Source organism: Hippocampus bargibanti, linkage group LG07 (genome assembly GCF_051943395.1).
Source record: "Hippocampus bargibanti isolate YZ-2025 linkage group LG07, ASM5194339v1, whole genome shotgun sequence".
Lineage (NCBI taxonomy): Eukaryota > Metazoa > Chordata > Actinopteri > Syngnathiformes > Syngnathidae > Hippocampus > Hippocampus bargibanti.
In genome coordinates, this window is record NC_142740.1 from 6,189,527 (window position 1) to 6,201,139 (window position 11,613).

The window sequence follows — 11,613 nt, forward strand, 5'->3', positions numbered from 1 at the left end:
AGCTAGCTAGTTAGATAGCAAATAGATTGCAAATAGATAGCAAATAGCTAGCTAGCTAGGTAGCCAGCGAGCTAGTTAGATAGCGAATACATAGCAAATAATAATAATAATAATAATAATAATAATAATAATAAATTTCATTTCTTAGTGCCTTTCAAAACTCTCAAGGTCACTTTACAGTCACATCATAGAGTATTTCTGCGGGTGAGCAGCGGCAGCCACACGCGCCAGCGTTCACTCAACCCCGAAGTAACTCAAATAGATAGAAAGCTAGCGAATGTTTAAGAAAAAAAATAATTACATGCAGGACATACCATAGTTGTTTCACAGTTCTCATTAAAAATAAAATTCAGGGATGAGAAATAGATAGCAAATAGATACCTAGCTAGGTAGCCAGCTCGCTAGTTAGATAGCAAATAGATAGTCCTTCAAGTGTGCCCCCCCCCCCCCCCCCCCCCCAAGCCCCTTGGAGACCAAATGTGCTTTAAAACCGATTGGCGGGACGTGGACATGTTGATTAACACCATCTTTGACATCCTTCACGAATCATTAGATTAAAATTTCAATGCCCCTCCCCCTCACCCCCTCCCATAGTGACTCTCGCTCATTCGCCTTCTCCGATTGGCTGCAAGCTCTGATGACACATGGGAGCCTGGCGGAGGGCAAATACTATAAAAGAGCTTCCCCTCTCTCTCTGTCGGCAGTCTACCGTGCAGATAATCGGAGGATATTATTTCAAGCCGCTAACCGATAGCGACGAGACTACAAAGCGCCCACCGTCGAAGCCGCCGTCATGTGTAAAGGACGAGCATCCATGCCCACCTGCTGCTTGGAAAGGTACGCGGAGATTCGTCAAAAAATGGAGGCATTACTAGTGTAGGAAATATATACATTTATAATGGTTAGAATTTTAAAGGTAACTGTTCATGCTAATATTAGCTTGTAATATTTTAACCATTTATAATGGTCAGCATTTGAAAGGTAACTGTGAATGCTAATATTAGCTTGTAATATTTTATCCATTTATAAGTGTTAGAATTTTAAAGGGAACAGTTCACGCTAATATTAGCTTGTAATATTTTAACCATTTATAATTGTTTGAATTTTAAAGGTAACTGTTAATGCTAATATTAGCTTGTAATATTTTAACCATTTATGTCTGTTAGAATTTCAAAAGGTAACTGTTAATGCTAACATTAGCTTGCAATATTTTAACCATTTATAATGGTCAGAATTTTAAAGGTAACTGTGAATGCTATTATTAGCTAGCAATATTTTAACCATTTATCATTGTTTCAATTTTAAAGGTAACTATTAACGCTAATATTAGCTTGTAATATTTTAACCATTTATAATGGTTAGAATTTTAAAAGGTAACTGTTAACGCTAGCATTAGCTGGTAATATTTTAACCCTTTATAATTGTTAGAATTTTAAAGGTAATTGTTAATGCTAATAGCTGTAAAAAGTGACCTTGAGAGTTTTGAAAGGCGCTTATAAGTGAAATGTATTATTATTATTATTATTATTATTATTATTATTATTATTATTATTATTATTATTATTATTATTATTATTATTATTATTATATTTTAGCCATTTATAATAATGTAGCCACAAGGGGGCACAAGCCAGTGTCTTGTCCCAAGCCCGGATAAATACAGAGGGTTGTGTCAGGAAGGACACCCGACGTAAAATAATTTGCCAAAACAAATATGCGAATCAAACCTCTGAATCCCATACCGGATCAGTCGAGGCCCGGGTTAACAACGGCCGCCATCAGTACTGTTGACCTTCAGGGTGCCAGTGGAAAATGGACTACTGTTGGTCGAAGAAGGAGAGGAGGGAGGAGTGCCCGGAGGAAAAGACAGAAATGGAACGCCAAGAGTATACAACTTTGAATGTAGGAACAATGACAGGTGAAGGTAGAGAGCTGGTTGACATGATGCAGAGAAGGAAGGTAGACATACTGTGTGTCCAGGAGACCAGGTGGAAAGGGAGCAAGGTTAGAAGCTTAGGGTCAGGGTTTAAGTTGTTCTATCATGGTGAAGACAGAAAGAGAAATGGAGTTGGGCTTATCTTAAAAGAGGAGTTTGTTAGGAATGTCTTAGAAGTAAAAAGAGTATCAGATAGAATGATGAGTCTGAAGCTAGAAATTGGAGGTGTGATGTTCAATGTTGTTTGTGGGTATGCCCCACAAGTAGGATGTGAGCTGGTGGAGAAGGAGACATTTTGGTTGGACTTTGATGAAGTCATACAGAACATCCTGAGAAGTGAGAGGGTTGTAATTGGTGGAGACTTCAATGGACATGTTGGCGCAGGAAACAAAGATGATGTGGAGGTGATGGGCAGGTTTGGACTCCAGATGAGGAACGCTGAAGGACAGATGGTGGTTGACTTTGCTAAGAGAATGGAAATGGCTATTGTGAATACTTTCTTTCAGAAGAGACAGGAACATAGGGTGACCTATAAGAGTGGAGTTAGAAGTACACAGGTTGACTACATTTTGTGTCAACGGCGCCATCTAAAGGAAATCAGTGACTGCAAAGTAGTGGTTGGTGAGAGTGTAGCCAGACAGCATAGGTTGGTGGTGTGTAGGATGACGTTGGCAGTGAGGAAGATGAAGAACCCAAAGGCTGAAGTGAAGACAAAATGGTGGATGTTGAAAAAGGAAGAGTGTTGCATGATATTTAGGAAGGAGGTAAGACAAGCACTGGGTGGGCAAGAGGTCGTTCCAGATGAGTGGCAAACTACAGGGAACATAATCAGAGACACGGGTCGGAAAGTACTTGGTGTATCGAGTGGAAGAAAGGCAGATAAGGAGACTTGGTGGTGGAATGGGGAGGTGCAGGAGTGTATACAAAGAAAGAGGTTAGCAAAGAAGTGGGACAGTGAGAGGACGGACGAGAGTAGACAGCAGTACAAGGAGATGCAGCGCACGGTTAAAGTGAAGGTGGCAAAGGCCAAACAAGAGGCCTACAATGACTTGTATGCTCGGCTGGACAGCAAGGAAGGTGAGACTGATCTTTACAGGCTGGCGAGACAGAGAGACAAAGATGGTAAGGACCTGCAGCAGGTTCGGGTGATTAAGGATAGAGATGGCAATGTATTAACAGGTGCCAGTAGTGTGATGGCAAGATGGAAAGAGTACTTTGAAGAATTGATGAATGAGGAGAATGAGAAGGAACAAAGAGTAGAAGACGTGACTGTTGTGGACCAAGACGTAGCAAGCATTAGCAAGGATGAAGTGAGGAGGGCGCTGAAGAAGATGAAGGGGGGAAAGGCACTCGGGCCTGATGATTTACCCATCGAGGTATGGAAGTGTCTTGGAGAGGTGGCGGTGGTGTTCCTGACTGGGTTATTCAACAAGATCTTAGATGGTGAACAGATGCCTGAAGAATGGAGACCAAGTGTACTCGTGGCCATTTTTAAGAACAAAGGAGATATGCAGAGTTGTACTAATTAGAGAGGAATAAAGTTGATGAGCCATACAATGAAACTCTGGGAAAGAGTAGTTGAAGCTAGACTAAGAGCAGAAGTGAACATTTGTGAGCAGCAGTATGGCTTCATGCCAAAAAAAGAGTACGACAGATGCAGTGTTTGCTTGAAGAATGCTGATAGAGAAGTACAGAGAAGGTCAGAAGGAATTGCATTGTGTCTTTGTAGATCTGGAGAAAGCGTATGACAGGGTGCCCAGAGAAGAGCTGTGGCATTGCATGAGGAAGTCTGGAGTGACGGAAAAGTATGTTAGAGCGGTGCAAGACATGTATCGTGACTGGAAGACAGTTGTGAGGTGTGCTGTCGGTATGACTGAGGAATTCAAGGTGGAGGTGGGACTCCACCAGGGGTCAGCTCTGAGCCCCTTCTTGTTTGCTATGGTGATGGACAGGCTGACAGACGATGTTAGACAAGAATCTCCTTGGACCATGATGTTTGCAGATGACATTGTGATCTGTAGCAAGAACGGGGAACAGGTGGTGGAGAAACTAGAGATGTGGAGATATGCCCTGGAAAGGAGAGGAATGAAGATCAGTCGCAGCAAGACGGAATATATGTGTGTGAATGAGAGTGAGAAGAGTGATGCGACAAGGAGAAGAGATAAAAAAGGTGAAGGATTTTAAGTACTTGGGGTCAACTGTCCAGAGCAATGGAGAGTGTGGAAAAGAGGTGAAGAAGCGTGTCCAGGCAGGCTGGAGCGGCTGGAGAAAAATGTCAGGTGTGATGTGTGATAGAAGGGTTTCAGCTAGGATGAAAGGAAAAGTGTATAAAACAGTGGTGAGACCAGCCATGATGTTTGGACTGGAGACAGTGCCACTGAAGAAAAGACAGGAAGCAGAGCTGGAGGTAGCAGAGCTGAAGATGTTGAGGTTTTCTTTGGGAGTGACCAGGTTGGATAGGATCAGGAATGAGTCCTTTAGAGGGACAACTCATATTAGAGGCTTTGGAGAGAAAGTCAGACTGAGATGGTTTGGACATGTCCAGAGGAGAGACAGTGACCATATCGGGAGAAGGATGCTGAGTCTTGAACTGCCAGGCAGGAGACCGAGAGGAAGACCGAAGAGGAGGTTTATGGATGTGGTCAAAGAGGATATGAAGGTAGCAGGTGTGAGAGAAGAGGATGCACAAAACCGGGATAGATGGAGGACATTGATTCGCTGTGGCGACCCCTGAAAGGAAAAGCCGAAAGGAAAAGAAGATATTTTAGTCATTTATAATGGTTAGAATTCTATAGGGAACTGTAAATGGTAATATTAGCTTGTAATATTTTAACCATTTATAATGGTAAGAATTTTATAGGTAACTGTTAATGCTAATCTTAGCTTGTAATATTTTAACCATTTATAACAGTTCGAATTTTAAAGGTAACTGTTAATGCTAATATTAGCTTGTCATATTTTTAACCATGTATAATAGTTTGAATTTTAAAAGGTAACTGTTAACGCTAACATTAGCTTGTAATATTTTAACCATTTATAATTGTTTAAATTTTAAAATGTAACTGTTAACGCTAATATTAGCTTGTAATATTTTAACCATTTATAATGGTTTGCATTTTAAAAGGTAACTGTTAACGCTAGCATTAGCTTGAAATATTTTAACCTAACACTAGCATGCCACTGGATAATGTTTACATGGATGGTTTAGCTTCGCCTCACTGCGCTAAATAAGCTAAATGGGTTTGGAATTAAGAATTATTGTCGCAGATGACAAATGATCGCTCGGAGAAGCGCTCAAGGTCGCATAGCAACTGGGTCCGACCTTGGTGTTTTTCCTCTGCGCAGGGCCAAAGATCTGAAAGCCAGACTGGGAAGCGTGCTGAACAAGTCCGAATGGAATCCGTTCAGCTGTAAAATGGCGAGGAACAAGTATGGCGGCCCAAAGTCAGCGTCGCTGGTGGTGAAATTTGATGAAATCTAACAACAGGATGTTTATTTTTTAGGCCGACGCTGGAAGAATGCCTGAGGTGGAAAGGATCGTTTGAACAGCTCCTGTCCAGTAAATGTACGGAAATCTGTTACCCACGTCCTCGGACGGATATTATTCGGGTGTTGAAAAATATAACGTGGAGTGCCATTCCTGAATTTCGATGAAAATGATTCTTCAGCAGTTATTTGTACTTCGTTCAAGGTGTCGGATGTTTCGATCCTCATCCGAAAAGCTTCGTCATCGAACTAAAATTTTGCTGGTAGCCCTGGCCATATACATATATATGTATAATAATAATTATAATAATACATTTAATTTCTAAGCGCCTTTCAAAACTCTCAAGGACACTTTGCCTCATTTGCTCGGCTATTACCTCATTAACATAATAATAATAATAATAATAATAGTAATAATAATAATAATAATACATGTCATTTATAAGCGCCTTTGAGGAGCGGCAGCCACACGCGCCAGCGTTCAGCTAATATCTAGCTGGCTAGCCAGCTAGATATTTAATAGAGAGCTAGCCAGATAGCTAGCGAGCCGGCTACATACAGTTTGCTGTACTGTATAATAAAGTGGTTTTATTGACCTTTGTGATGGTCGTTGATGGCTTACAGATGGCTTGTGCGGTTTATTTGTGGAGCCTGATTAATAGGAATTTTAACCTTGCAGTCTACAAGCTGCCTTTCAACTATCAAAGTTGAAAGGAGTCCAAATTTCACTGTTTTCTATCCATTTTCTCACGCTCTTTCTGTCGTCCGCCTGTCTCTTTAAACCACCTCCCCTTACTGCTGCGTTATTGACCAATCATGTGGCTTTTACCGAAGACTGGGGGCGGGTAATAGAGGACAAAAAAGTCGGGTGCCATTTTCTTTTTTTGGAGAATGGCCTCACTCTCTCTCTGCCTTTAAACCCCCCCCCCCTCTCCGTCACTCCGGCGTTCTTGACCAATCACGTGGCTTTAACTGACAACTGGGGGCGGGGAATAGAGGACCAAAACAAGCCTGCTGCCATTTTCTTGTTAGGAGAACAGGCTCCGTGTGTATCCCGAAAAATAGTTCATATGCCAAGGTAAAATGATCATACATTTAACGTTCATAAACCGAGGTATCCCTGAACTTCTTTTCAATAGCCGATTAAATTCAGGGTTGGCAGTGAATGCGTTAAAAGAGTAACCGATGCATCTTACAGATAAACACGTCCACCATTTTGCGCCTGCCCGTCTTAATTGAATTTCCTCCATTTTTCCTTTCAGGTGGATTGTGTGCTTTCACCGCCTTCTTATTATCCGAATTCAGCGAAGAGAACATCGCCTTCTACTTTGCGTGCGAAGATTACAGGAGTACCAAATGTCGCGCCAAACTACCCGCCAAAGCGCAGAAAATCTACAACGAATTCATCGGCAGCGACGCCCCGCGTGAGGTAACTAACGCCATCCCTTCCTACAAGTGGATTTCTCTGGGAATTTGAAACAACAACAGCTGGATACAACAATCCATTCAAAGACAATTGAGGACAAAGAAAGCAATAAAAGAATCCAACTGAAGAGTCAAAATGGCGACTTTGAAAGATATGGCCAGGCAATGGACGCCAGAGTCACAGTAGTGAACGGCGGCGTTCTGGATCAACTGGAGATGCTTGATGGAGGATCGGCTGACTCTAAAGTCAAATGGGTTACAGTAATTTGGCCAAAATGTGACGAATGTATCTCTAAGCATATTAATAATAATTAATAAACTATCAATAAATAAATAAATTACTAAATACATAAATCAATAAACAAGGGGAAAACAAGTAGATAAATAAGCAAATAATAATAATAATAATAATAATCAGAATCAGAATCAGAATACCTTTATTCCTTTATTCCTTTTTATTTATACCTTTATTTATAATACATTTCATTTATCAGCGCCTCTAACAACTGAATACACAAATAAGCAAATAGATAAATAAATAAAGAAACAGGTACATAAACAAATAAATAAATAAATACATACATACCTGCATACATACCTACATACATACATACATACATACATACATACATACATACATACATACATACATACATACATACATACATGCATACACGCATACATACATACATACATACATACATACATACACGCATACACACATACATACATACATACATACATACATACATACATACATACATACATGCATACACGCATACATACATACATACATACATACATACATACACGCATACATACACGCATACATACATACATACATACATACATACATACATACATACATACATACATACATACATACATACATACATACATACATACATACATACATACATACATACATACATGCATACACGCATACATACATAATTACATACATACATACATACACGCATACATACATACATACATACATACATACATACATACATACATACATACATACACAAATAAATAAAATACAGAAATAAATACAGTAATAAATAAATAAGGGGGAAAAATTGGTAAATAAATACAGAAATAAATAAACAAGGGGCAAAAAGTAAATAAATAAATATTCTAACAATGAACACAACACACACATAAATAAATAAATACATAAATAAATAAGGAGGCAAACAAATAGTCTCCAAAAGAATACACAACTCAATAAATGAACACATGAATATGCAAATAAATAAATGAACAAATAAATAAACACATACCTAAATAAATAAATGAACAAATAAATGAACAAATAAACAAATGAATGAATAAATAAATACATACATGAATAAACAGATAAATAGATAAATAAATAGGCTCGATTTGACAATGGCACCTGTCTACTACTCCAATTTCAAATCACTGTCCAGTTTAAATTAGATTAGATTAAATTAGTTTAGATTAGTTTGAGATTTTTTTTTGGTTTCACATAAGGAATCAGGATGGGCTGTAGCCACTTGGACCAAACTGCAACATTTAAAGGACAACCGACGCCTCCGGACAAGTCGTGTCCATAATTTGCAAAATCACTTGAAATGACTTCTACTGAGCGTATTTGACAAAGATTCCACAGCATTTAGCTCTATTTTACCTTTTAAGACTCACGCTGAATATTCAGGAAGTCTTGTTTTCGAGTTGCCGACGATTCCAGATGTGACGTCACGTCAGGAACGCCCCTGACCGAGAAAGCGACACACAATGCATTTTGGGTACTTTGTTCGGTCTGAAAACTTTGTGTTGATGGCGAAATTAGAAGCAAAACACAAATAATGCGATGGTGAATCGTTGCGTGTTGCAACAAGACTACTATTTGATACTAGTTGACACAAATTCCCAGCAGACAAATTATCCAATTTCCAACGGAGCTCAGGTGCCATCTTGTGCCTTTTCTGGGACGCTACATTGGAGTCCTGACGGCTCCAATTGGACTTCTTTAATCGATTGCAAACATGTATGCTTTCCTCTTCAGAACTATTTCAATCATAACTGGATGAGTAACAAGAAAGCATCTTCACCGAATTTGAAGCCATTGTTTTGATCCTCGAGCAAGGCACGACGTCCTGGCGTGACGTCACGAAGAAGGGGGCGGGACCTTCTGAAACTGGCCAATACCGGTTTCATTTTGAAGTCGTTTTTGGACACTTTAAGTCACTTTTATTGCTGTTTTGCATATAACTAAAAATATCGGCCTGCGTGTTTTGGGTATTTTAGATGCTATGCACAAAAAAATGGTGTCGGTTGTCCTTTAAGTCTTATTTTTTTTCATTGAAATTCAAACAGTTTTGTGGCATCCAGATTTCGATTTCCTCCAGACAGGATCAAAATGGCCTCACATGACTTGGCGCAAATGTTCTATTTTAGGCAACAGCGACGGGATTTTAACATCATTGCCGAGCTATCCACGACACATCCGGTTTAACCTTTTTGTCGCCGTTTTTTTATCCGCAGATTAACATTGACTACGAAACCCGCGACATCACCAAGGCCAACTTGCATTCGCCGTCCCCGTACTGCTTCGATCAAGCGCAGCACAAGATCTACATGCTCATGGCCAAAGACTGCTACCCGCGCTTCCTGCGCTCACCGGCCTTCAGGGACCTCGTCAGCGAAGCCAAGCAGAGCGTCAAGAAGGCCTGAAAGGAAGGCGTACCCAGGGTCAAAGGTCGTGTCCTTTCGTCAACGTCCTCGCAGTCTGGAAGAGAAAGAAAATGTGGGATTACTGTCACCCCATTGGAATTTCAATGAAAAGGTGGTCATGAAAGATCGATGGTATTAACAGAAATAATAATAATAATACATTTCATTTATAAGCACCTTTCAAAAGTTTTTCTGTGGGTGAGCAGCGGCAGCCACATGCGCCAGTGTTCACTCAACCCGGAAGTACCTCAAATAGACAGAAAGCTAGCTAGCTAATAGGTAGCCAATAGATAGCTAAGTAACTCGGATAGAAAGCTAGCTAGCTAATAGATAGCTAAAAGCTAGCTAGCTAGGCCTTCACTCAACCTGGAAGTAACTCAGATCGAAAGCTCGTGAGCTAATAGACAGCAAATAGATAGCTAGGTAACTTGGATAGAATGCTAGCGAGCTAATAGATAGCTAACAGATAGCTAGCTAGGCCTTCATTCAACCCGGAAGTAACTCAGATAGAACGCTAGCTCGCTAATAGACAGCTAATAGATACCTAAGTAACCTGGATAGAAAGCTAGCTAGCTGATAGCTACCAGATAGCTAATAGATAGCTAACAGCTAGCTAGCTAGGCCTTCACTCAACCTGGAAGTAACTCAGATCGAAAGCTCGTGAGCTAATAGACAGCAAATAGATAGCTAGGTAACTTGGATAGAAAGCTAGAGAGCTAATAGATAGCTAACAGATAGCTAGCTACGCCTTCACTCAACCCGGAAGTAACTCAGATAGAAAGCTAGCTCGCTAATAGACAGCTAATAGATACCTAAGTAACCTGGATAGAAAGCAAGCTAGCTAATAGATAGCTACCAGATAGCTAATAGATAGCTACCAGATAGCTAATAGATAGCTAACAGCTAGCTAGCTAGGCCTTCACTCAACCTGGAAGTAACTCAGATCGAAAGCTAGTGAGCTAATAGACAGCAAATAGATAGCTAGGTAACTTGGATAGAAAGCTAGCGAGCTAATAGATAGCTAGCTAGGCCTTCACTCAACCTGGAAGTAACTCAGATAGAAAGCTAGCTCGCTAATAGACAGCTAATAGATACCTAAGTAACCTGGATAGAAAGCTAGCGAGCTAATAGATAGCTACCAGATAGCTAGCAAGAAAGATCATTTGAAAAGATACCAAAAACAAAATGGCCACCGCAGAAGATTGCGAGAAATGGAAAAGCACTTTTTAAAAGTCCAGCACTGTTTGCGACCAAATAAATTGCACGCAATGATAATTTTGTATTTACGAGGCCGGATTTTAGCCATTTTTAAGTGAAGCGTGTGCAACATAATATATTCAGATATGAAGCTTGTATTTTTACACGCCGACAAATAAAGTTGTCATGCTCAATTGTTTCCGTTGTCATTGTCCGTGCTAAGCGGCCGAAACGAAAGTGTCCGGGTTTTCTCTTCGAGATAAGATGAGAAGCTCGCTCATCCGGGAAGGGCTCAGACTCCACATAGAGAGGAGCCAGACGAGGTGGCTCGGGCATCTGATTAGGACGCCTCCCTGGTGAGGTGTTCCAGGGTGAAGACCCCAGGGATGACCCAGGACACGCTGGAGAGATGAAGTCACCCTGCTGGCCTGGGAACGCCTCGGAATCCACCAGGAATAATAATAATAATACATTTCATTTCTAAGCGCCTTTCAAAACTATCAAGGTCACTTTACAGTCACAGGATAAGGGTGATAAGCTGTGGGTGAGCCGCGGCAGCCACAGGCGCCAGCGTTCACTCAACTCGGAATAACTCAAATAGGTAGAAAGTTAGCTAGCTAGCTAATAGATAACTAATAGCTAGCTAGGTAAATAGATAACACATAACAAATAGACAATACATAGATAAAATCATTGGCACCGCCCTACCCACTCTCGAGGACTTGCACACTGCAAGAATCCAAACTAGGGCGCGGAAAATCCTACTGGACCCTCCGCACCCTGCCCACCACCTTTTCCAGCTACTCCCCTCAGGCAGGCGCTACCGATCCATGCGCACCAAATCCAGCAGACATTTCAACAGC

General features: G+C 40.7%; 1 protein-coding gene and 1 long non-coding RNA gene across 2 annotated transcripts in view; one reads left to right on the forward strand and one right to left on the reverse strand.

The window, feature by feature from the left end:
- Window positions 1–712: 712 nt before the first annotated feature.
- Window positions 713–10,944, forward strand: LOC148895284 (regulator of G protein signaling 5-like). Its single transcript, XM_089001674.1, has 5 exons — window positions 713–837; window positions 5,282–5,365; window positions 5,440–5,501; window positions 6,685–6,851; window positions 9,365–10,944. Exons 1-5 carry the CDS (start codon window positions 794–796, stop codon window positions 9,551–9,553), a joined length of 546 nt encoding a protein of 181 aa, XP_088857800.1. The 5' UTR covers window positions 713–793; the 3' UTR covers window positions 9,554–10,944.
- LOC148895285 (uncharacterized) overlaps window positions 9,472–11,613 on the reverse strand; it is an 85,191-nt gene continuing 83,049 nt past the window's right edge. The window contains exon 3 of the long non-coding RNA XR_016115638.1: window positions 9,472–9,608. This is a non-coding gene — a long non-coding RNA (uncharacterized LOC148895285). The remainder of the gene's footprint in view (window positions 9,609–11,613) is intronic.

Coding starts and splice junctions, on each gene's coding strand:
- LOC148895284 (XM_089001674.1), top strand. CDS start 794: ATGTGTAAAGGACGAGCATCCATGCCCACCTGCTGCTTGGAAAG. Junction 5,502..6,684: donor ACAGCTCCTGTCCAGTAAAT/GTACGGAAATCT, acceptor TTTTCCTTTCAG/GTGGATTGTGTGCTTTCACC. Junction 6,852..9,364: donor GCAGCGACGCCCCGCGTGAG/GTAACTAACGCC, acceptor TTTTATCCGCAG/ATTAACATTGACTACGAAAC.